The sequence below is a fragment of the Engraulis encrasicolus genome, chromosome 7 (assembly GCF_034702125.1).
Source record: "Engraulis encrasicolus isolate BLACKSEA-1 chromosome 7, IST_EnEncr_1.0, whole genome shotgun sequence".
Lineage (NCBI taxonomy): Eukaryota > Metazoa > Chordata > Actinopteri > Clupeiformes > Engraulidae > Engraulis > Engraulis encrasicolus.
In genome coordinates this window covers 53,711,407-53,736,228 of record NC_085863.1, presented here as the reverse complement: position 1 = coordinate 53,736,228, position 24,822 = coordinate 53,711,407, and the positions used below count along the sequence as shown (strand labels likewise).

Sequence of the window (24,822 nt, the reverse complement as noted above, 5' to 3'; positions counted from 1 at the left end):
TAATAACATGTCATATACCTCCACAGTCACAGTAAACATGTTTCAAGGTAATTCAGATTTGCAGCAAACTGAAATGATATGCAAAACCTCAGATATGGCTTATTCAAGTGGATCTACCTGTGAACACAAGACAGGTAATAATATAGTAGTTATTTTCAAACAGCAGCTGAATAACACGATGAGCCGCTGATTAAATACAGTTGGTGTTGTGAACACCTGGAATAATAATACAAATATTTTAGAAGCTGGATTGATCACATCTGAAATCCATGCAGTACATGACACTCGAAATGCCCTCAGAGTTGGAGACAATCAATCATGCACACGTTATTGAACCTGACATCACAGAGTAAAAATATTTAGGCCAGACTTGGTTTGCATTTTAAACTTTCGACCTGCAAAACACAGACTTTCCTGACAGTGGTGCATGTCTGTTGACAAACTCTTCAAGTAAACTTAACCTGACTAATGGGCCGCAAGTCAATCTTACTTCCTCACGTCCTTTCCAGTGGACTGCCTAATGACGTCGATGATCGACGTTTTTATTCAATATCTTGCACAAAAAAAAGGAATTCAAAATGTTATTCTCTCAATTGTAATCGAGATGCCGAAAATTGCTTTCCATTGATGGACAGCAGGGGAAAGGCAGGCTGACACTTAGGCAAGAGGACGAGAGGAAAGGAAGGGAGGAAGCGGAGTGACCTCCAGCCAGTGTCTCTACCTGAGTGTGACCCGCAGTTTCTGAGCCATAAGCTTGCGCAACGCCACATGCATGTCCTTGACCTGGCTGTGTGATAGCGCGCGATCAGGCGACTGGTAGGTCAGCCGGTAGCACAGGCTGGCGTGACCCATGTGCGGATGTCTGAAGCGATCCACCAGGACCACGTCCTTCACGGCGCCCGCGGTCGCTTGGCGGATCACGGCGTGGAAATCGAGCTCGTCGAAGCTGTCCGGCTCCATCCAGAAGCTGATGTCGTGTGAGTAGCTTGACGGGTACAGCGAGAAGATGGCGAAGGGTTCGAGGGGCTTGGAGGAGAAGTGCCGAAGGAAGCGCGGATCGGGGCTCCACAGCAGGCGCCAGTCAAAGAGGCCGAAGACCAGCGTGGCCAAGTGGTCCAGGTCTATGGTGACCACACACAGACGCACGCTGTGGAACTCGTACTCCGGCGCGGACAGGTACGCCAACCTGCCGAATTTAGGAAGTTTGTCCGAGTTCAGCCATACTTTATTGGAATCCTCTGGGTCCTCCCTGAACGATACACCGTGTGGAGACAGCAGGGTCTCCAAGCACCCATGGAGACACTTCAGAGGTTCAGAGTCTGAAGGTAAGGCTCCAACGAGGAGGAGCTGGTGATGGGCCGGAGACGTGTTGGGGGACACGGGAGTCCGGCGGAACACGAGCCCACTGAGGGTGTGCAAGGTGCCGGGGCTGAATTCTTCGTGGTTGATGATCTCGGAGAGATGAACAAGCAGAGATGGCTGCAGAGCGTACCTAAAGTAAAGTAAAGTGAAGGGGGAAAAAACGTTTTGTAAGGCGCTTTGCACAGAACAATACAATCACAAAGTGCTTCACATGGATTAGGAGGCAGAGACAGAAGAGTAAAAAGGAACTTAACAATAAACAACTTAAGTTAATAAATTAACAAACAAATAAATAAATAGGCAAGGAAATTTCATTTGTCTAGCACATTTCATACGCAGATGCAGTTCAATGTAATGACTGAATGAATGAATTATTGAATTTATAAAAGTGCAGTAACCTCGTGTTAGCGCTGGGATGATCGTCGCCTTCCACCTCTTCATGTGAGCCCTGCCCGTGGGTTTCTAGTGACCTCACCCAGTAAATGTCAGTCTGACTGGTGGTGACCAAGTCTGTGCCAAATGCACACAGTTGGTCCGAGGGGCAACAGACTAGTTCTGGAAAGTTCTGGGTCAGTGTGTTAACGGGCCATGACGACTTCAGCTCTCTGAGGAGCTGCTCCTGAACCAGTTTCACTGGGTGGCAGGACTGGGAGTCCAGAAACGATCTGTAAATGAAAATAACCAAGACATGAGTGTTCGTGACACCATCGGCTTACTACAGTAAATTACAGAGGGGAGCAGGCTTTGGTCAAGAGTTCATTAATTACTTTGAGCGTGGCACACTGAAGGAGGCACACGCCGAAACGCGTCTGTGCAAATAAAAGACACAAGGTGATGCAAGGTGCACCCCTTTCCTGCTTTATTTCTTACTACAGTAACGTAATGTACCATTAAAAAATAATAATGGCTTAAAGAAACTCAACACCTCAACCAATTGACATTATGAATACAGTACTGCATTTATAATACATTAAACTAACAGGTCTTAGAATAATGCCTAACTTTGGACATAGCACTCCATGCACCAAACCCATTAATTCAGTTCAACAAAAGATCAGCAAGGGATAAGTGGTGTCACTAGTTCATTAAAGCCATGTACCGTGCAGTAAATGTGTGCACGTCTCACTGGGCAGGCCATGTGCAGGACAACGGATATGAACACCACCATGAAAAAAATTACAATTAGAAAGGCAACACTTCCAACTCCTTACTTTCTTTTACTGTGGTCACTAAAGCAATGTGTCAAACCTTTTAAAAGATCTTTTTCTACCACTTAATTGAAACCATTTGGAGTAATCATAGAGATGGACATCTCAGCACCTGTTAACATATTCAGAGAGCTCTGCTGGAAGTTCAAATAAAATTGTCTCCTTGGCCAGTGCTGCCTCCATTTTTACATTCACCGGTGTGGTATACGGGTAGCTCCGGGTAAAGATATGGTTGAGGCCATTTTCCACATGGAAGCCTTTGTCTTGGCTCCTAATGCACAAAAAAAAACAAAAAAACACAAGAGGGATCAAATATTAGGAATTCATTAATCAGTGGGACTTGTTTATCAATGCCCTGGTGCTGACAGTTCAATTTGCATGAGCCTAACTAAAAGGCATCATCATAAGCAGAATGCGTTTGAAAGTTGGGTTGCGACATCCACAAAAACTGTCATCAAGGAACCAGACAATTATGGTGGATGGTGTGAGAGAGTGGTCTACACACTGCATAACACTGCTCTAAAAGTATATACATAATTGTCTATACAGTATATCACGAAAGTGAGTACAACCCTCACAGTTTTGCAGATTTGTGAGTATATCTTTTCATAGGAAAGCATTACCGAAATGTCACTTTGACACAATGATTAGTGACCTTTTAACAACATATTTAACCGCTTACATTTCTTGTTCACTCAGAAAAAATCTAAATACAGCCATTAATGTTTGAACCTGTACCCACAAAAGTGAGTACACCCCAGATTTAAATCTGGTAGTGACTGGGCTGTGTTGGCTCTAATCGTCTCGAAATGAAAAGGGATTAAAAGGTCATCTGTGTGCATTTCAACCTTTTTTGCATTGAACTTTTGAGACTGCACCTGGCTTAAAGAGATTGGTGTGAGATTTGAAAGAACTCTTCCTCAGAAGTCACAGTGCATGTTGACATGCATGTTTCTTTTAGGTGTATTTCAGATTACCAATGTTGACAGCATTAATGCATCCCCAAACCATGTCAGTCCCACTACCATGCTTGGCTATTGAGAGGATACACTTTTTTGTAAAACTTGCTTGTTTACCACCACACTTACTTGACACCATATAAAGTAAATTTGTTTATCTTGGTCTCATCAGATCACACAACATGGTTCCAGTGATCCATATCCTTGGTCTGTTTATCCCTCTTGAAACCAAGCGGTTAAATATGTTGTTAAAAGGTCACTAATCATTGTGTCAATATGAAATTTCTTTAATTCTTTCCTATGAAAAGATATACTCACAAATCTGCAAAAAATGTGAGGGGTGTATTCACTTTCGTGATATACTGTACAACAAATCGGCTGTAATTTATATAGCTGTAGTCAGTCACATATACCCAAGTCTGCAAACCGCTCTCTTGCAACACCATACGCAGAATGGCCATTTCCATCTGAATTTCAAGCAGGAATATTTCAGTACGTTTTTGATAAACTACACACCTGTAGCCTGTGCATTTGTAGCCCTGATATTTGGTGGGATCAAAAGGATGGACCTCGTTCAACACAAGACCAGCCTCTGCTGCCATGGCAACTACTTGCCAACTGTTGTGCCACTCTCTCATTGGATTGTCGGCTGGAGTGCCACCTTGGCCATTGCACAAGGCCACGTGAACCTCTCCACCGTCTTTCAAGACCTTCGCACAACTACGGGGGCAGACAGATGGAGAAAGAAAGAAAGAAAGAAAGAGAACATTACATTAGAACTTTAGAACCTGTATTCATGTAAACATGAAAGGATAACAGCATACATTTCACCACATGGTTTTAAGCCAATACATATACTTAACATATACAGTAGTTCACCTGTGGTAGGTGTGGCAATGGCATCTACATCGCCTACGAAAGTACACGTCAGTTTACCTTTGAAAAAATTTCACTAGAAGTCCACGATTCTTTTTCACTCCGCTTTTACGGCCAAAGTGTGGGAAGTTGAAAATAATGCAGTCAAAAAGGTGACCGTGTAGATCCTCATGCTCGCTCAGACATGTGCAGTCCACTTCAAACAGCACCGTTGAACCTGGCAAGAAATCATGCAAGAAATAATGCCTTCAGCTGGATGAGAAATAATGCATTCAGGTGGATTAGAAATGATGTATTCAGTTATTCTACAGTCTGAAATGTTTTGGGCTTCTTTTAGCCTGAAACATCAAACAGAATAGAATAGAATAGATTGCCTAACACACAATGAGATGTCAGGCAGCTCTTTAAGAGTGCCCACATCACAATATAAATAATGTAAATAATAATAATAATAATAATTATTACAAGCACTGGGCCAATCAACCAACTATACAACACACATAACACACCATAGTTCTAAGTAGGCTAAAGATAGATAACAATCAAAAGTGCCTAGCAGAATAATAGAGCAGAGGTGACATGACAGTGCAAATTACCTAAGTAAGTAAAACAAATGAAACAGATCTGAGTTTAAAGTGGCATGTTGCAGCAGCAGAGTGGTAGAGGTGACAGTGACCATGACATTGTTGTTCCTGCAAATGACAATGACAGTGCAAATATGAGAAGGCATAGACACTTACCACAATCACGTAGATGCTGTATGTTTTCCTGAGTACCATGCATCCTCAGTGCCTCATCTTCAGACTGTAAACAGGTAGAAGTTACATGCAGCTCCTCCATAGACGACTCGAGCAGAGCAGCCGAGAAGGAAAAGTTCCCCTCGCCAACAAGCAGGACCTCACGTGGGCTGCACATGGTTGACTGCAAATCACCCACAACAACACCAAAACATGAAAAAAACATGCGACGACATTCTCGCAAGCTGCATTGCAAAGCAACAGGTGATGTGCAATGCTAACAGGTAACTGCTAATAGCAGACTTCTGGGCAACCTATCACCTGATATATGAAGACAACTCGTTTCAAAAGAAAGCCGACTGCTAGTGGCGTTTGTTTCATGCATGACATGACACGACGAGGAGGCAAATTCGCCAGCAAAGGCCATTATGTTGTCTACCAAGTTGCTACTGACCAGAAATTAGCCATGACATATTCCAAAGGATTTAGCACTGCGAGAACTGCTGTTGGCTAGCCAATTATGCTAACCTCCCAAGAGATTTGCGTGCTTTAACATGTGTTTAGCTCAGATGGAAGGAACGTGGCATTGCAAAGAGAGTGCTCAATTCATTAAAAATGCAAACTACACGTTTACCTTTTGGATCTGCAAGCCCACAAGTAACACTGTGCGAAAGCCAACACAGTGGATTCATATAGAGATATCCATTCTTAGTAGTGACATGAGATCCTCCTTCAGGCTCTTGGTTCTTAGGGCTGGAGGCTGCTGGAGCACCAGTTTAAATGACCCTGAGGGAAACAGCAAAGATGCTAGTTCTACTCCAACACAGAAAAAGCCCACGGTGGCACATACACACAAACTTGCAAAAAAATGTTTATGTGGTGTCCCTCAAAAATGAACTAATTTGAACTCAATGAAGCATATTTTCGTAGCAATGAACAGACGCACACGTACGATTGTTGACCGTATCAATTTCATTCATGAGGAATCCTAGTTCCTTATGCAGTTCCTATGCGGTAACATGGACCAATGAGATGACAGCCAGCTTTGGAGGGAAATTGAAAACCTCGTTTGGGCTAGTAAAGGCCTAAACAAACAACAGATAATTTAATAAATAAACATATACATGAATTCACAAGCAAAAAAGTGTATGTATTTGACAAAAAAAAGTTCAGCCATGTGATTCAGTGCCTTTTGATGACGGCTACATCCGAAATATTTGTCAGATGATCAAATGTAGCCTACATCAAAGGACGTGAACAGCCTTCAATACAAATTAAGGGGAGTGCTCTTATCTGAAACGCATGTCAGCATTCCCATAAAGTGAAAGTGAAAGCTAGACGCCTACAGCGGTGAATGCCACACAGAATGTCCACCTAAATCGAGTAAGTAAAACTTTTAATTTATGAAGCATACGTGATTTAAGTAGCCTGATTAGGCTGCACTTGATTTGTAATTCCTTGGCAAAGGCCACTGTTTGCTTACATAGAAATGGAACGCTATTTCATTCGAATCGAATGTTGCAGTGTCGAACTGTCTGCTACTTTCTTAGAACATTCTGCTACTTTCTTACAACTGCTGTCTCTAACTGTATGCCATTGTAGTGTGTGTGTGTCGGTGTGTGTGTATGTGTTGTTTGGGGCTATGAACCCATGGCCTATGGATGTGCTTATTTGTTCATGTACTGTATTTTATTTTTTGTTTTACCTGTCCAGGGACTCCAGATGGAAATTAGCTATATAGCTATAATCTGGCACAAGCCATCTTTTTACTTCTGTAAACAATGTCTATTGTGCATGGTCCCTGCTGAACTAAACAAAATAAACTAAATTAAACTGTAGTACCGGTATTCCAGTCGTATTCCTATGCAGACAACCAAGCCTACTGTCAAATATGGGTGTCAGTGTCACACTGAATTTTCTGAAGTATTCACGCCTTAATACGTGTTTCCAGATGTAAATGATCTTCCTTATTGTGTAGGCCTATCCACTCCAGTTATAGCCTATTGACTTGTACATTTACCAAGATCTCATGTTTCCTGTCCAATTCAATTAACAAAACCTTCAGTGTGTAAGTGGTATATTCTACATGTACAAAGGTTACAGTCAAACATCGTCTATCGTATTCCCATCAATTTGCTGGCATACAGCTCCAGGCCTTTTTATTAGAATAGCATGAAAAAGTTGATTTATTTCCATAATTCCATCAATAATGTTAAACTGTCATGGATTGTAGATTCATGGCCCAGTTTTTTAACTATTCCAATCATTATTTTTTTTCTTTTTATATACGTTGGCCTTCCAGCTCAAAAAACCCATGAATTGGGGAATTCGCAGCATTAGAATATTGTTATAAAATCACATTTTTCTTCATCAAAATTCGGGTCACATTAAATCAGTTGAAATTTGGTACTTTCTACATAACATGCAATGGTCAATACTTGGTTAGGTCATTATCTGTCTTCATAATGGCCATGATGCGTTTAACATTGAAGTCAATGGCAAAAACAGTGCATGGGAGTTATGGAAGCCCAGATATCCTTGATGCTTTGCTGTCAGCTGTTCTTGTTTGTTGACCTGGTGCCCCACACTTCAATATATCCTGTAGATTTCCATGCCACATTTTGGTGTTAACTCACCAGTTTAATTCTAAATCACCAGAAATTAACCCCCATTGAAAATGAATGGGGTTTTATTTCTGTTGAGTTAGAATTAAACTGGTGAGTTAACACCAAAACGTGGCATGGAAATCTACAGGGTATATTGAAGAGTGAAGTGTGGGGCACCAGGTCAACAAACAAGAACAGCTGACAGCTTCCTTGTTGTGAAGGCCTAGCCCAGTTACATACTGATTTACATAGATATGGCTAAAGACCACCCTTTTCTTCTTCTTTAGTGTTGAATCAATGAACTCTGAGCTTATTTTGCAATTACAAACTGTATTGAATTTATATTAATATATATTGAAGTTGTATTCCTATAGGTACTATATTCAAATTCAAGTTAATATATCAAGTTCTATTCCTACTATGGATAGGAATTTACTGGGTCTACCCATGTAGAGAATAAATATGAAGGTGGAATGTCTGTCATATTTCCATAATGTAGTTAGATAATATGAGCTTCCTTATTATGTAGGTCATGCCGGTACATTGACTAAAGATCTCCTTTATCTCCTTTTAGTGTTGTACCAGTAAAGTGAAGTCACATCTGTGGTCAGTTTACAATCACAATCGTAAGTGTTGAAATTGTATTATTCCTGTATATAAGCTACTGTCAAATGTGTACAGAGCACAGCTGTCACAGTCTGTCTGAAGCACTGTGTTTGCAAAGTTCTAAGATGTAGTAGTTATGTAATAACCAACTTACTAAGTAGTAGTTAGACAATATGCGTTCTTATTGTGTAGACCCATGTCCAGCTGTGTAGAACTACTTTGGCTCTTGTATGTTTACTTAACATGTTTATTTTTATTTTTTTGTGAGTGTGAATGTATGCAACATGATACCCTACCCGACCGTGTGCGTGTGTGTGTGTGTGTGTGTGACAATGTGTGTGTGTGTGTGTGTGTGTGTGTGTGAGAGAGAGAGCATGTGTGTATATGAGATAATGTGTGGCGGTAGTACTCAAGATATACTTTTACTGTAATGTTCAATTATGTGTATAATGTCTTTGTGTATGTTTTGTATTTGTGTATTTATGTAAGCTGACAGACACCTTAATTTCCTTTGGGATTAATAAAAGTACTCTACTCTACTCTACATACTGGCATACCTTGACTAAAGATCAACTTCTCTTCTTTCTCTTTTCCCCCATCCCATTCTCTCATCATTCAGAGAGCTGCACCTGTGAAGTAAAACCATGTCCGCGGTGACTTTCTACGGTTGGGAGGTGGAGTACGATGGTGATCACCACCTCAGTGCCGAGCAGGAGGCCAAGTCTGGCCGGCTGTACACCATGTACCACGGCACCACCATCCCAATCGCCCAGCAAATCATCCAGAACGGCTTTGTTCAGTCCCGGGACGGCATGCTGGGTCCTGGGGTGTACGTGAGTCGCAATCAGAAGAAAGCCGAGCGCTACCCCATCGGTTCGGCCGTCAACGTCAGGGTGGTGCTGAAGCTGAACGTGGACTGCGGGAGGGTGAAACGCATCGACACAGACAATCACCCCATGCAAAAGACCTGGCACCAGCAGGGGTACGACACGGCGTGGGTGCCCCCCAACTGTGGGATGAAATCTGTGCCAAGCGGACTGGAGGAGGACTGCGTCTGGGACCCAAAGAGGTGTGAGGTGACAGATATCGCGCTGGCCCCCAGCACTGCCATCTTAGCTCAGCTAAAGCAACTCCTCTCGCAGAAAAAGAGCCAGCCCTCCTCCTCCGGTCAAGGAGGCTGTCAGACGTGCAAGATGCCAAATGATCCAGGCCACGCCGTGCAGCCATGCTGGGGATGTGGACAGAGCATCTGCACCTTCATGCCCAGGCATGTCTGCACTGCCAGGCCATGATGCTAGAAACCTTTGGTGCCTATCTATCTTACCATAAGTACCTCCTAACTCTGTCTGTCTAACTATGTCTGCCTGTATCGATCCGGATGTGACTGTATATGTATATATATATATATATATATATATATATAACGCTTTTGTCAACATACCCCATGCATAGAGCTTGTGTACCCCTAGTGGAACTCAGACTGTATCCCAATGTGACAGTGTTCCTCCATAATTTTGTTATTCATGCATACCCCATGCAGTGTGCTTGTGTACCCGTGGCTGGGAAGTGGGAAGGGCTGCTGTAATGTAATGCAATAATGTAGCTGGATGTTGTCAAAATGGGTACAACTGCTAATCATGTACAGTAGGAGGCACTGCAGTTCCTTTTTGCTTTGCTTTTCCTTACGACTGAGATATTATGGAACAATCAAGGTATCCTGTTAATGAGCCAAACTACTCTAGGGAAAAAAATACTGTCTATTATTTCTCCTGCCACATTCCTAAATGTATCTAATGCAAAATTGTTGTTGTTTCTTTACTTTGAATCAAAGACTGTGTTGTTGAAAACAGTGATTGGTCACACCAAACGTTCTGCCTTTTTTAAACTCTATGACTGCCTTTGCTAGATGCTTGGCCGTTGGAATGTACACATCCAAAAAAAATGATCCAGGTGCCAGACAAAAGGACCACTCTATCACACTGCCTTTGTAAGATGCAAAATAAAATGCAACTTTTGCCATTAGACCATTTCTATAATTGAACACATTTGTAATATTTTTTTGCAAATCATTTATCCCAGTTTGTAACATGTCAGTTGGGGGGCTCTACACACATATTATACAACATCTAAGTTGTCTATTACCATGAAGCACATGCCAAAAAAATAGGCCATTCTTGATGCAGCAATTGAGTAGCATAGAAATTGTGTAATGATAACATAAGCGTTTAGGCCTATTAGTTTGCAATACAGGTCGTTTATTATGTCAGTGATCTGTGTCTGACCATTGACACTGCTCTCTTCGTATCATAATTTACATTTTTACAGTCAGGTGACAATAGTGACAATCATGAGAATCTGATGGATGTTTTTTAAACAGAAACGTTATTTGACTACGTGGACATTTTCCGAAAATAACACTGTCTATTGAGACTCACAAACACCTAGAGCATAAATTAAGGTGGTCCCTGTACAACCGTTTATCTTTGCAGACTCCGTTGTCCTTACTGTACTAAAGGCAACGTCGACTTGCACCATGACAAAGTAAACTTGTTAGGCTGATGTACCTGTATGTGAGCAAATACATCAACTAATCTCCCATCTCAAGTGTTTTAGTGGTGTAAAGGGGATGATTCCTCTATGTTACAGAATTAAAAATTCAAAACACATTTCATTAGAGGATATTAAAAATATATGCACTATGACTTTGTAGGTCACTGACATTTCAATTATGTAAGTGGTGCGCTGACATAGCACAATTCTTATTCATTCTTACACTGACTATCTCTGATGGATGAAAAAGGCAATTTCAGTCACCTGAGGCAAAATAAATATACAAGCCAAAAGTGGTAGTCTGTCCGTTGAAGGAGAGATTACAGATGTGTCGTGAGAAATGTTGGTTGGCATTCCACTCTGAGGCTCGAGTGCTATGGAGGTCTTCTCAACTGCTCTGCTGTTCCTTGTGTTCAATGACGCCTTTGGAAATGAGGTCAGGTATCTCAACAGCAAGCCAAGGACCGAGCTACAATGTAAACAGAAATACAACAGGGTGCATGAGTATTACATGTTTGTAAAAATGACATATTTGCTTATACAATACACCAATGGTGCAATGATGACCAAAATATTCACAATAACAAAATAACAATAACCTAAAACAGCATCATCACTACAAAATAATTAATAGACCAAAACATAGTTGCCAATTAAGTCCGTCATGAAAAAAAAAAAACACAATTGACATGAGCTAATCACTATACAGAACATGGAAAATGGGACATACCCCAAGAGCCATGAGGTGAGCCAGTCCGAATTTAGGAACGTTTCTTGCCCACAGTGGCTTGAAGTGGTCCGTCAGACAGATTCTGCCGCCCCTGAAGTGAACACACAAGTATGTGACAGGCAGAGATGTCAACTCACATATGGCTGATGTGTGCTCGTTCCCTAATGGGCAATTTCACGTTAAGTCAGACAGTTTGGGGCCAGACCATTTCGGATATTCAAGATTTCATATTTTCGTATCTCAAAATTCATACTCGGAAGAAAGTTACAATCCATGTTGTTTGTGTGATTTCTAGAGCCAGAAAGATCATCAAAACCATCTCTAGCATAATTAAGGATACATGTCCTACCTTCTTAATTAAGACTTTCTTAGTCTGTTACTCCCTTAATATTGGTGTCAGATTCATGCAAATGCAGTTCTCGGGTTATACCTTCCCACTAAAAAGGCACACTAAGTTAAAATCCATGCCGGTTGGCACCCAAAGTGTCCAATTTTATGTGAAATGACCCTAATCTCATATTTGAAAACACGCTGTTGTTGAATGAGCATGAGGAAGTCATAAAAATGTCATGTTATGACCTCCACTCCGTTAAACAAAAATATCCAGTAGTAATATATACTGAAATGAACAGAAAAGGGTTCAACAACACTTACAGGTTCTGCTTACTGACCTGTACATTTTGGCCGTCTTGCCATCCAGTTCTGGGATTGCCAGCTCAGGGGCAGTAGTGGGATATGTGACAGGGATCTGGGTAGGACAGCCAGTTTTTAATCAAAATCATCGCAAGGCTTATAAAAGAATGACCATGTTATAATAATGTTGTTATTTGTGATTCAAACTTACATCAAATTCCACCTCAAACTCGTATTTTAGGAGATCATGAATATACCAGCATTTCCCAAACCACCTGAAACACACCAGGAAACCCTTAAATTCAAGGCAAATGTTCAAGAATTCTCAGCAGGCAACTGTAAATGGACATAAGCACTGCACACAGACATGGGCTTCATGATACAGACCTTGTGCCCTCCTTATTGGACTCCAGTCGAAACCAGTCATTGTCAGCAGCTTTGTTGTTCTCCACATACTGCGTGATAATACAATTTAATCAGCAATATTAATCAAACCCTCACAAAGTTTGAAAATGTTCTGAACCATAACATTCCTGAATTTCCCCCTGGGGATCAATAAAGCTACTCTACTCTACTACTACCCCCAGACTTGTAATGCTAACTTTGACAACCTCAGCAAAAGCCACCTTCTCCACGGTAAACAGTAAGTTACATAATTTATGGCACAATATTAACATTGAGGATTCACTTAACATTTCAAAGAAAGAAAATATGATGACATAATTGTGCTGCAATTGATTCACTTTAAATGTCCAGCTGTCAACTCAAACTAGCCAGGTAGCAAGTACCACCACAACATGACTCGTTGGTATCATTTGTGAATTACTGCTAAACTTACCTTGATCAGAGCTATGTACTCCTCCCGAAGTCTCTGAACCCACAATTCTTTATCTCTTGGGCCAGAATTTGTTTTTAAAAGAGGTATCTCTTGTACAGCTTTCCGAGTCGCCTCATCTGCCATGATTGCTGGAAGAGTGATGATGAACACTGCTAGTGTGACGTCAGCATTCAAATCTGTAAATCTGATGTAAATACGGAAGTTTTCAGTATTTATATTTGGTTCAGACCGGGAATAGTTAAATGGCCTCCATATCCATTTTTGTAGTTTTAAAACTCACACAAATTGATGACAACCACAACATACTTGTGAAAAAGATAGGCAGAACTCTAATGCTAGGGCTTGTGTTTCAAGAGGGAAACATTTTCTTGGACACCCAATTTCCAACGTCACAGAACGGACATCACATCTGGTTGCACAGCTATTTCTGTGGTTTCTTGCCAGCATCCTTCTAATGTCACATCTTCTGCAGGGTTATATGTGTTTTACATTTCATGAATCGAAATTCGTTCAACGTCATGCCGTTTATGTAAACCGGAAAGGCAGTAAGTACATATAATGACAGTGTGTGTTTAAGTATTTTGACATCTCAGCATCCCATCGACCTCTGTGTTGTCCCTGCACCTGCAATTAGCATTTCTGCATCCTTTGCATCCCTTGTTTTGAAATAAACTACAAGATTGAGCGTATGCATGAGCGGTGGGATGGTGTTGTTTTACATGCTACAGGTCAGAGAAGACACTTAACAGTATTCAATATCAAAGATATATTCCATTCTACTCTTCTTCCTAGTCTTCTTTCCTCTCTGTTATTATCATGTAATGACAATGTCTCCCACAAAAAAAACCTCCATGAAAAAAAGGATCTTCAAACTGCAATTGTGCATATGTGAGCGTGTCTTACTATGATATCTACAGTGCCCTCCATAATTATTGGCACCCCTGGTTGAGATGTGTTTCTTAGCTTCCAATTATTTTATTTTTTTTCTAAATAATATGGGACCTTAATGGAAAAAAAGAGAAAAATCCAACCTTCAATACAAGTGCATTTATTCAGTGGGGAAAAAATCCCACATAAAGAAATAATTGTTTGACATCAAATAATGTGTGTCACAATTATTAGCACCCCTGGTGTTAATATTTTGTACAACCCCCTTTTGCCAACAAAACAGCACCTAATCTTCTCCTATAATGTTTCACAAGATGGGAAAAGACAGAAAGAGGGATATTCAGCCATTCCTCTTTGCAGAATCTCTCTAAATCATCCAGAGACCTGGGTCCTCTCCTCTGTACTCTCCTCTTCAGCTCACCCCACAGGTTCTCAATGGGGTTGAGGTCAGGGGACTGAGATGGCCATGGGAGGAGCTTGATTTTGTGTCTGGTGAACCATTTCTGTGTAGATTTGGCCATATGTTTAGGGTCATTGTCTTGCTGAAAGACCCAGTGACGACCCAGCTTCAGCTTTCGGGCAGAGGGCAACAGATTTTGATTTAAAATGTCCTGGTATTTCAAAGCATTCATGATGCCATGCACTCTAACAAGGTTCCCAGGGCCTTTGGAAGCGAAATAGCCCCACAGCATCACTGACCCACCCCCATACTTCACAGTGGGTATGAGGTGCTTTTCAGCATGCGCATCTTTCGTGGTACGCCAGACCCACTTAGAGTGTTTGTTGCCAAAAAGCTCAATCTTGGTCTCATCTGACCAAAGCACACGGTCCCAGTTGAAGCCCCAATACCGCTTGGCGAACTCCAGACGCTTGCGTTTATGATTGTGAGTGAGGAAAGGTTTTCTCCGTGCATGCCTCCCAAACAGCTTGTTGGCGTGTAGACAGCGCCTGATGGTTGATTTGGAGACTTTGTGACCCCAGGATGCTACCATTTGGTGTAATTCTGTAACAGTGAGCTTTGGAGATCTTTTGATTTCTCTTACCATCCTCCTCACTGTGCGTGGTGGCAAAATAAACTTGGGTCCTCGTCCAGGCTTGTTTACCACTGTTCCAGTTGTTTTGAACTTCTTAATTATTCCTCTCACAGTAGATATGGGCAGCTGCAGTTGAGTGGCAATCTTCTTGTAGCCTCTGCCTGACCTGTGAAGGTCGACGCACATCTGCCTCACTTGTATGCTGTGTTCCTTTGTCTTTCCCATGTTTAAGAGTGGATAAGAGAAATGGCCTCGGTGTCACGTCATATTTATACCCCAGGGAAACAGGAAGTGATGAATTACTAATTAAATGTTCCTACATACTCTGGTAAACTTTGTAAACTACTGTAGAAATGACAGAAATGCTTCAATTATATTTATTTCCTGGGAATTGTTAAGGGTGCCAATAATTGTGGAACAGGTGATTTAATGAAAAATAATTATTTTTTAGTCAGGGATTTTTTTATTTTCTTACAATTCATTTGAGTTGAAGGCTACATTTTCCTACAATTTTCAGTGTGACAGTATTGTTCTGCAATAAACACTGAATTTATTTTAAGGCTTTTAACACATCTCAACCAGGGGTGCCAATAATTATGGAGGGCACTGTATATGCTACATGGCAGAATACAGTATTTCATTAATGGCAATGACAAATGATCTATCAAACAGCTGATGAAAAAATCCAAGATTTTGAACTTTTTGTAGGGTTTCTGCTAGCTGGCTCATCTCAAATGTTCCTCTGTTACAGGGACCCGCAGGCAGTGTGAGTGGATCAGGTGATTCTGTGTCTTGGTTCCCATGGGCAGTGTCCTGGCCTTGTCGTCTCGCCCTGGGCGTCAGAACTCCCCGTTTCCTCTGGACAGACCCTTCTCCAGGTGGGAGAGGAGAGATGGACGGCTCCCCAACCCCGGGAGCTTTGATGCCTTACATCGCAGCTGCAAAGGTAAAGGTCACTGTTTTAACAGGATTTAAAAAAAAAACTGCATTCAGCTGTACATTTCCAGAAATCTAGATTCTACTTGGCCAGTCATGGATAAGCAGTTAGGGCGTCAGACTTGCAGCCCAAAGGTTGCCGGTTAGACTCCTGACTCGCCAGGTTGGTGGGGGGAGTAATCAACCAGTGCTGTCCCCCATCCTCCTCCATGATTGAGGTACCCTGAGCATGGTACCGTCCCACCGCACTGCTCCCTTGGGGCGCCACTGAGGGCTGCCCCCTTGCACTGGTGAGGCATATATACATTTTTCTTGCAGTGTTCACTTGTGTGCTGTGGAGTGCTGTGTCACAATGACAATGGTAACTGGAGTTTCCCAATGGGGCTTTAAGTTTTTTCACTTTTCACTTTAAAATGAAATCTAATGTATTGTCAAACATCTGTTTTCTTGCTTAGATGTATTTCCACAGCAAATTGAAGGTGTTAAATTGATTGTCAACAAAACTCTTAGTAGCTTTTTTAAGGTATGCCTGCACTCAGTCTTCACACAGTGACATTACACAAAATATTTTTATTATAATGTGGCCTCTTCAGTTGTACGGTGAAATTCAATTCAATCATGTTTTCTTCAACATGCAGGTCAATCACACATTCCACCTTAGTGCAGTTGCGCCATCGTCCTATCGTTTCCATGTAGAATACCTACAAACAGACGGTGACTGTAAAGAAAAGGTAAGAGTTGACAAAATACAACTGACGTTTTAAAAAAGCCATTTGTCTGAAAGACCCTGTTGTCACATTGTTTGAAATTGTTTGTTTCCCTACAGGACAGCCCAATGCTTATAGGTGACATGGATTCATCGGGTAGCCTAAATGCTCACTCACTATTACACCTGAGTGACAGAATAAGGGCCAAAGCTGTGTTTCAGGTTAGACAGTCATTTCTTTTACTAAATATTCTTTGTACAATATTGTTTCCTGTCCTTACAAGCGTTACTTTTGTTTTTGTTAACTCTGGTAACCATTCCTTTTACATTGCTAGTTGGTCATTCAGTTGGATGTCTGTTTGACTCTGTGGGTTATCAGGATTCTATGAGTCAGCCCGCTGCTTTTCGATATGTCACCTTCTCTGTCTACTTCAAGAAACGATCATATTTAGAAAATGTATGCTGATGAGAAATCCTTAATTTCACCAAATGACGAAAAAAACAGTTAGTTAAAGTTAACAAGGGCAAATGTTTTTAAGATGTTGTCGTAATGAAGTGTCACTCAATACCTATGTAATAAGCTCTTTTTCATGACCTTTCCCTTTTCAGACCCAACAGTCCCAGTTTGTCACGTGGCAGTTTGAGACTGAATACAGAGGGAAAGATTTTACGGCTGCCGTCACCATGGCTAATCCAGATATCTTAAGAGAGTCAGGTATGCTAAGCTACCTCATTTTAAATGAACACCTGCTGAAAACACAAAACATTATGTTGCACAACCTCAGCAATAACAGGAAAATATATGCAAGACATGTTACCCAACAAGTTTTTTTTTACTGCTTTTTACCGTCTACGTCTGAGATACCATCCAATACCTGACAGATTGGTTCTGCATGTCATGATTTATTTCTATGACTCTATGAACCCATAAAGTGTGTAGAGTTGACTTTTGCTATGCTTATTTGTCAAGTTTGTCTTCAAACCATGTATGTACAGACTGTACAATCACAACATTGTATTACATGTGGAAGTTCAAGTAATCTTTGGTCGCATGGATTTTTGCCTAAATGCCTGTTGACTATTTCACCTGAATGAGCGAACAAGAAAGTTGTGCCTTTGTTTGGGCAACTCATCTTGCACATTTTTTTCCCTTCGTTTTAACGTTGAGATTAGTCAACAAATGTTTTCCTTTCTGTGGGTTATGTCTGAAAAACGCCTGCTGCCTGTTGAATGAAACGTGTAACCTTAGTTTGTCCTGGCAAGGAAAGTTATCAGACACAGGAATTAATGGGCGCCTATTAAATTCCTTCGAGTATTACTGGACAAAGCTGCAACCAGTCAGACCACTGATTCGACGAAAGATGCAGATGTTTATTTCTCCAAGAAACAGACGGTTTCTCGGCAGTCGTGACTCGGTAGATTGGCCAGACTTACATGCTGGTGGTTGCACGGATGCAGATTTTTAAAAATGCATTTTTTTTTTATCTGTGTACGTGTAAACTCTTCGTGGATAAAAGATAAAAACTATTGTAACAGGTGCATTTTAGCCCCCTAATGGGATGTTTTTAAAACCAGAGCTTTTAAATACACTCTCTAAAATTGAACTTAAAGTGATACTGTCCCATTTTTGGAAATAAGCGTATTTTACACCTCCCCTTGAGTTAAATAATAATAGTAAAATTTGCACTGCCATAACCAGAGAATGGTTAAAAGTACAGGAGAATGGTAAAAGCCTATTACTGTATTTAACTCAAGAAGAGGTGTAAAATAAGCTTATTTCCAAAAATGGGACAGTATCACTTTAAGCGTAAAAGAGAGGACAAAACCAATGCGTTTTCCAAATACCATACATGTAAACAGTTTCTTAATTACACACAGAATTCTATGTCGCATCACAGGGCATCATTGACCCTAACTAACACCAGTAATAGCTGGAGTGCTCTCTTGTCTGGACTACATCAATGCATTGCAGCCACAACAAGAACAAGAACTGTATTTGTATTAGGGGTGGGCATAGATTAATTTTTTTAATCTAGATTAATCTCAGTGCAATTATGAAATTAATCTAGATTAATCTAGATTAATCTATATCAAAATGGCTCATTCAGAATAGGCACGATAGAGAAATAATGCCGAAAAAACCTTGGGGTTTCTTAAGACAGATGGCGCATTAGACCAGAGCTCATCTTTTTTTCCAAAATGCATCTCATCTTCAAAAAATGGTCATGTTGATACTTGGAGATGAAAAAAAATCACAGCAATATGTGTAAAGTGTGTCCAATATGTTAGGAAGCATTTACAGTTATAAGATACTGAAATTTCAAAATGAACAGCGCTATAAGTTGTAGATGCAAATACAGATAAATCTATCAAACATTTAGGCTATTTAAACAAAATTACCTCAACAATTCAGCATTTCATTTCTAATGGGGAGAGAGAGAGAGAGAGAGAGAGAGAGAGAGAGAGAGAGAGAGAGAGAGAGAGAGAGAGAGAGAGAGAGAGAGAGAGAGAGAGAGAGAATCTGCCACTGACTGTTAAAAGGAGCAGCGGCTCCTTTAAGAGAGGGAGGAGCTCTGCGCGTAGTAGGCACAGCCAGGGCACAGCAGCCCTCAGCAGAGCCAGGCTACTGGATATTCCTATCTAGAACCTACAGCACTGGCACACTGCGATTTGACAGTTGTCTTCAGAGTTAGAATGCCAGATGAGTTACAACTCGACATGAATTCAGTTTGCAAAAAAAAAAAAAAGTCAAGCGCGACAACCGCGAGGTTTATTACCGTCGGACATGAGAATATCTCACTGAATCGCAAATGTGCGCGATTGCAACACAAACATTCAGCGAGAGTAGATATTGACAGTTTCAGTTTGACAATCTTCAAAATGCATAGGACTATCACACGGAATGTTTTGTAATTATAGCACAGGCAAGATTTCTGGAAGTTGCTGATGTATTCTATGCAATGTGTGAGGAAATGTAGGCTATGTCGGGCTGGTAGCTACTCACACACAATAATGTCTCATGCTTCACCTCAAACAATAACGTCTCTTTAGTCTACCACTTGTGAAAAAGCACTCAAACAACAACTAACACGGCAGAGGGATTAATGTTTTCAGCTGCAAACACTTCATATTTAGTAGTGCTGAAACAACAGGTGGAGAGAGGAGAAGCGACTGGAGCGCAGTCTAAAAGCGTCTGTCAATTAAACGCTATGGTGACGTTCATACCCAAACTCCAAACCTATATTTTGAGAATAGATTAACGTGCGATATTTTCTTTATCGCGCGACAAGAGTCTCACATTATCGCAGCACGTTAACGCCGATAACGGCCCACCACTAATTTGTATAGAACAATAATTCATTCAACATTTATACAACATTTGTACAACAGTTTGGCACAAACTCAAAACATGTAATTAATATACAGATAGTGCAGAAAGTGAAAATCTTGCCATTTTTTTCTCCAGCCAATTCAATAAACCAGCTGATCCTCATTACCAACCCCAGCCAGGTTGATGAGAAATGGAATTGCCTGTGTTGAGTGCACAGGCAGATGCAAAACCAAAGCAGGACTTTTACTCTTTCAGTCTAGTTCTTTGACCTCTGATAATTATACACTACTCTAAAAGGTGTCTTGCACAAAGGTACTGTCATTATTGTTATTTGACTATGGTATGTATTTCCCGGAGGACAGTTATCATGGTGGCACACTTCCTCCAGAGTGTGTCCTCTCAGCTGGTCCTGGGGGGTGAGCTGGTGTACCACCGCGGGAGGGCAGAGGAAGGGGGCATCCTCACTCTGGCTGGACAATATTCAGGTAAATGAGGTTCAATCATACTGTATGAAAATTATCCTAGCTGCCCTGAACACTTTCAGACTTCTCTACTAGGCCGATCCTACCATATCATTGTACTAGTTTCGCAGAGAGAGTCTGAATTGAGCACAAATTAGCGATTACAGATGGGAATGGTGAACTTAAAAATGTTGAAGTTTGACATGTTTGGATCTGATTTTACCCAATCGCTTATGTTTGGTCATGACATGTAATGTGTTTGCCTGTATTGAGTCATTGTTCATCCCCTTCCTCGCCCCTCCTCCAGTTGACTGAATGGTTGTGTTGGAAGCCTGCAGTATGTAACCTACAGTAACCCCAGAATATAACGTGATATAACAGACATAACGTGTACTGTAGGGAAATGAGAATTGACTGGATCATTATGGATGGCAATGTCAGGCTGTTTTGATAGCCTTATTTTTGCGTATTTTGTGGTTTTTGCCGTTTTAGTTTTGCTTTACAGCCTTAACTATTTGTCAGCGCCTTCTGTGCAATTATCATTTCCCTACATTTTACTTACTTGGACAGGGGTATGGTTACAGCAGGCCAACAGACTGTTACTGCAATGATAAAAAATATTGACTAATTAAAGCATGTTGTGGTCCCTGAGCCCCGCTGGACTCCGAGGACCCTTCCGAGTTGACCAATCAGGAGCCTGGTGCAAGTTAAGTTGCACCCTACTGCAGAACAACTGGAGCCAAGGTTTTGCGGGCTCACAAGTTTTACTATAGAAGTAGGAGTAGTAGGAGCCATTACTGCTAAGACAACAACACAATAACAAACACTAGAACGGAAATGTACTTAGGGCCAGAACATGTCACCCAGCAACAAGCAAACGTTCCATGAAACCGTCTGTAGGATGGCGGACATTTCAAATCTGGGAGATCAATACATTGCAACACCTCTGTGCAAATACGCATCCAGATACACAAGGATGGTTGCGTATCAGATATGCAGAATTAGGACAACTCTAAACCAGACTTAGTTTAAAGGCATATTTATGTTTTTCAGGATCCAACTGGGTGGCCACACTGAATGCTGGGGAGGGGGGTGCTCATGCCAGTTACTACCACAGAGCAAATAAACAGGTAAAACATCTGTCTTTCTTCTGTCAGTACTGTTTATCAAACCTAACAGTGGGAAATCACAGCACGTCCTTATGTGACTTTGTTTTTGCAGATACAAGTGGGGGTGGAGTTTGAGGCCAGCACTAGAACACAGGAGACGACGTTCTCATTTGGCTACCAGATGGAACTGCCGGAGGCTAACATGGTCTTCAGAGGTATGCCCTTGAGAGATGGACACGATGCATGCAAAGCGGGCGTCATTAGGGATGCCATACATACAAATCCATGTAGTAGTGTTGTTTTTGTCGGCATCACTGCCAACCATAGCCTATTGGTGCTGATGGGATTGCCTGCACTCCCACTCACTGTTTGCTGAAAAGCTTTTTAAATATCATTACAACATTGTTATGACATATTACATAGAGAGTCTCAAGTAACAGATTAAGACATAAGCTTTTGGAGGCTCCATCATGTAAAAACAAACAACCCTGCTAATCTGCACTAAACCTGTTTGCCTGTATACTCTACCGCTCTTATGGTGCATGTAGCATGCTGCTGGCTATATCCTCTTTGGATAAATAATGTATGTCTGCTAATGCAATGTAATTTAATGTTTTTTGGTAGGTATGTTGGACAGCCGGTGCATCATCGGTGGCGTTCTGGAGAAGCGGTTGTACCCGCTACCTGCCACTCTCATCATGGGCGCCTTTGTCAATCACCGCGGCGACAAGCTTCAGGTCGGTCTGGGAGTGAACGTTGGCTAAACACTAAACGCTGGCTTCGAGACTTATCTACTACTCCCCCATCACACACACTCCAATCGACAGATCAGATCAGTGGACCTCCTGTATGCAAACAAATCCGTTGAGATCCTGGGCACGTCTTGGCGTCCGGCCAGGGTGGCAACGCCAAAGCATTGAACAATGGGGAATTATCTGAACGACTGGAGCCATACTCGCTGTATACATACATACAAACATACATACACACATACACATACGCACATACAGTATTTATGTTTAAATCCAAAGGTGGCTCAGTGACCCGTGAGTTGAGCCAAGGTCCAAACTCAGGGTGCAGTGTCCAACACTAGGATACAGTACATGCAGTATGGGGAGGTGTGCTACTGCTTTGCTAAAAAAAAAGTATGATGTGTGCGCACATTCCAAAAAAAACAACTATATATGTGTTGAATATAGTACAAATCATGAAGGGAAGGAAGAAGTGTCATTGTGCCAAGTTCGACCAAACAAATCACAGCAATTGCCGCCGAGTAGGCCTATGCATCTGTCCAAATGGACCATGGATAAAAGAAGAACATTCTACTACGGTGTGCAGATGTTTCTTTCTTCCCTTCATAAGGTGTCCTTTGCTGCCATTACATTTGGACAGATATCACAAAGACTTGGAAGAGGTTAGTGCCGTAACCTAGATGCATCGGAGTCACAGAGTGGGTTTATGACCCTGTTCAAATACAGGCACAGTACTGTAATGGATTAAGACACTATGAGATGAGTTCATTTATTTCAATTGGTAGTTAAATGGAAAAGCAGGATGATGCAGGGATGATATCATCATGTATTCCTTATACTGTAAACTTTGTGGTAATATGAAATTAATGAACTTTTCCATGGGCCTTGAACTTTTTGAGCTGTCCCTGTAATATCCCGTGTCCAAAGGAAAGAGGAGGTGCGGGAAGGCTCTGAATTTCCTCATTCATTTCTAAAATTGAACAACAACATAACCCCTTGCATTTCCCCATACCAGAAATTAAAGAATTTAAACACTGCCCAGAAAAAAAAATATAGCAACAATAAGCAATATTTCAAAGGGTTGAGTATGTGTAAGAAAAATGTTGTATATAGAGTTTAGATCGAAAGAAATAAATAATATATTATTAATAATTAAAGTACACATCCCCTCGCTATGAGGAAGTTAAAGGACAAGTGCACTATTTTGAACATTAAGCCCATTTTCTGAGTTGTCTACGATGTTTTAGAGTCCCCCTCACCATTTATTTGATGTTTGCTGCTCTCTCTGTTATTTGGCTTATTTGGATTTTGTCTCAACTGGCTTTAGAATGACCGTCTATGTTCATATCTAATGTGCCATTCACCAAGTGTTCAGGGGTATTCACTGGTATTCCATAACAATTTTGGTTGTGAAACATGGCTTCTGTTGTGGTTTATGTAGCATTTTGTAAATACATGTTTTTCTTTCATTCACAAAATGCCAAATAAAACATAACATAAGACTGACTTTGCTTTTAAACTTGTTAGCGAATGCCAATGAACGCCCCTAGCTACTTGCACATCCTTCTGGGCCCAGTATTACCCTGGCAGGTTGTATGGGGGCCCCAATCGGTGTTTTACCCTGGGACCCTGTGTGCAATTGTTCCGCCACTTGTCTTACATACTACTACTCCCACTTATTTCTGTGTTTTATGGCAGCTTTGGTCTTCAAGCGATGGATAGTGTATGGCTTTGAGGGATTCACACAGGAATTTCAATGTTCATAATATTGATAAAAATGTATTGAGTTAAGAGTGTTTGCTCTGAAACTGTGCCATGACCATGGCACACGAGCACAGAGAGCCATGCATCTGTGACTGACATGTCAAATTATATGTATTATCATTGTTGTCACAGAAACTGAAATATTTTTGTGATATATGATTATGAACAATATGGAATATGCACTGATTATTATTGTGTTACAGAAATGTGCTTTTTAATTGAATAATTTATTAACTTCCTTTTACAGTGTGGCTGGATGTTTTAGCATATCTGCTGATACATTTGGTTACATGAATGGATTACTTGAATCTGATGTGAAAAATACAGTATGTTGAACTAATTTATTTTAAATAAACAACCTAACTTATAAAGGATGTGACTCCACCCTTTTATTGTACCCTCTCAAACGGTACATTATATCAATCATCTGATACATTTATTATTCCTAAAAAAAAGAATGATTTTTGGCTTTCACACCTTAATGAATCAAACAGGACAGTGAAAGACACAGGAAATCAGTGGAGAGAGAGAGCGATGGGGAATGGTACATCACACTAGCCCACTGCACTAACCCACCGAGCCACATCACCCCAAATCGCGACCTATTTGACATTTTCAAAATTAAAATGACTATGTGGCAGTCATCACAAAAATGCAGAATGTACTGTCATGTGCTCTGAGTCGCACACCCCAAGACAACATCAAAAGGTTAAGTACATTCCTGGTTAGGGCCTTT

The 24,822-nt window shown here is 41.1% G+C and overlaps 4 protein-coding genes across 6 annotated transcripts; 2 read left to right on the top strand and 2 right to left on the bottom strand.

Annotated features, from left to right (window-relative positions):
* Window positions 1–616: 616 nt before the first annotated feature.
* fdxacb1 (ferredoxin-fold anticodon binding domain containing 1) lies at window positions 617–6,089 on the bottom strand. 2 transcript variants are annotated; one of them, XM_063202651.1, is made up of 7 exons: window positions 5,777–6,089; window positions 5,146–5,326; window positions 4,466–4,622; window positions 4,046–4,249; window positions 2,683–2,841; window positions 1,761–2,027; window positions 617–1,492 (listed from the first exon to the last, which is right to left on the bottom strand). In XM_063202651.1, the coding sequence occupies exons 2-7, from the start codon at window positions 5,318–5,320 to the stop codon at window positions 718–720; spliced, it is 1,737 nt and encodes a 578-aa protein (XP_063058721.1). In that variant the 5' UTR covers window positions 5,321–5,326; window positions 5,777–6,089; the 3' UTR covers window positions 617–717. The 2 variants fall into 2 exon arrangements, with proteins under 2 accessions (XP_063058721.1, XP_063058720.1); XM_063202650.1 differs by lacking the exon at window positions 5,777–6,089 and having other exon boundaries at window positions 5,146–5,561.
* Window positions 6,090–6,389: 300 nt separating this feature from the next.
* gig2p (grass carp reovirus (GCRV)-induced gene 2p) lies at window positions 6,390–10,383 on the top strand. Of its 2 annotated transcripts, XM_063203993.1 has the most exons (3): window positions 6,390–6,525; window positions 8,323–8,374; window positions 8,974–10,383. In XM_063203993.1, exon 3 carries the CDS (start codon window positions 8,999–9,001, stop codon window positions 9,644–9,646), a length of 648 nt encoding a protein of 215 aa, XP_063060063.1. In that variant the 5' UTR covers window positions 6,390–6,525; window positions 8,323–8,374; window positions 8,974–8,998; the 3' UTR covers window positions 9,647–10,383. The 2 variants fall into 2 exon arrangements, with proteins under 2 accessions (XP_063060063.1, XP_063060062.1); XM_063203992.1 differs by lacking the exon at window positions 8,323–8,374.
* Window positions 10,384–10,588: 205 nt separating this feature from the next.
* Window positions 10,589–13,268, bottom strand: ufc1 (ubiquitin-fold modifier conjugating enzyme 1). Its single transcript, XM_063203997.1, has 6 exons — window positions 13,106–13,268; window positions 12,655–12,722; window positions 12,479–12,542; window positions 12,306–12,382; window positions 11,635–11,725; window positions 10,589–11,373 (listed from the first exon to the last, which is right to left on the bottom strand). The coding sequence occupies exons 1-6, from the start codon at window positions 13,226–13,228 to the stop codon at window positions 11,293–11,295; spliced, it is 504 nt and encodes a 167-aa protein (XP_063060067.1). The 5' UTR covers window positions 13,229–13,268; the 3' UTR covers window positions 10,589–11,292.
* Window positions 13,269–15,785: 2,517 nt separating this feature from the next.
* On the top strand, window positions 15,786–24,436 carry si:dkey-71l1.1 (uncharacterized protein LOC569883 homolog). The gene is made up of 9 exons (XM_063203991.1): window positions 15,786–15,973; window positions 16,419–16,486; window positions 16,602–16,694; window positions 16,790–16,891; window positions 17,279–17,384; window positions 20,363–20,485; window positions 21,515–21,591; window positions 21,683–21,785; window positions 22,195–24,436. Exons 1-9 carry the CDS (start codon window positions 15,829–15,831, stop codon window positions 22,332–22,334), a joined length of 957 nt encoding a protein of 318 aa, XP_063060061.1. The 5' UTR covers window positions 15,786–15,828; the 3' UTR covers window positions 22,335–24,436.
* The last annotated feature ends 386 nt before the right edge of the window (window positions 24,437–24,822 follow it).

Bases quoted from the DNA above. Each gene is read 5' to 3' on its own strand.
- fdxacb1 (XM_063202650.1), bottom strand. From the start codon at position 5,368: ATGTTTTTTTCATGTTTTGGTGTTGTTGTGGGTGATTTGCAGTCAACC. The intron at 4,250-4,465 runs GTAAACTGACGT...CTGCCCCCGTAG, and splicing joins CTAGTGAAATTTTTTCAAAG to TTGTGCGAAGGTCTTGAAAG. The intron at 1,493-1,760 runs GTTACTGCACTT...ACTTTACTTTAG, and splicing joins CATCCCAGCGCTAACACGAG to GTACGCTCTGCAGCCATCTC.
- gig2p (XM_063203992.1), top strand. From the start codon at position 8,999: ATGTCCGCGGTGACTTTCTACGGTTGGGAGGTGGAGTACGATGGTGAT.
- ufc1 (XM_063203997.1), bottom strand. From the start codon at position 13,228: ATGGCAGATGAGGCGACTCGGAAAGCTGTACAAGAGATACCTCTTTTA. The intron at 11,726-12,305 runs GTCAGTAAGCAG...TGTTCACTTCAG, and splicing joins AAGACGGCCAAAATGTACAG to GGGCGGCAGAATCTGTCTGA. The intron at 11,374-11,634 runs GTATGTCCCATT...TTTACATTGTAG, and splicing joins CTCACCTCATGGCTCTTGGG to CTCGGTCCTTGGCTTGCTGT.
- si:dkey-71l1.1 (XM_063203991.1), top strand. From the start codon at position 15,829: ATGGGCAGTGTCCTGGCCTTGTCGTCTCGCCCTGGGCGTCAGAACTCC. The intron at 16,695-16,789 runs GTAAGAGTTGAC...GTTTCCCTACAG, and splicing joins ACGGTGACTGTAAAGAAAAG to GACAGCCCAATGCTTATAGG. The intron at 21,786-22,194 runs GTATGCCCTTGA...GTTTTTTGGTAG, and splicing joins GGCTAACATGGTCTTCAGAG to GTATGTTGGACAGCCGGTGC.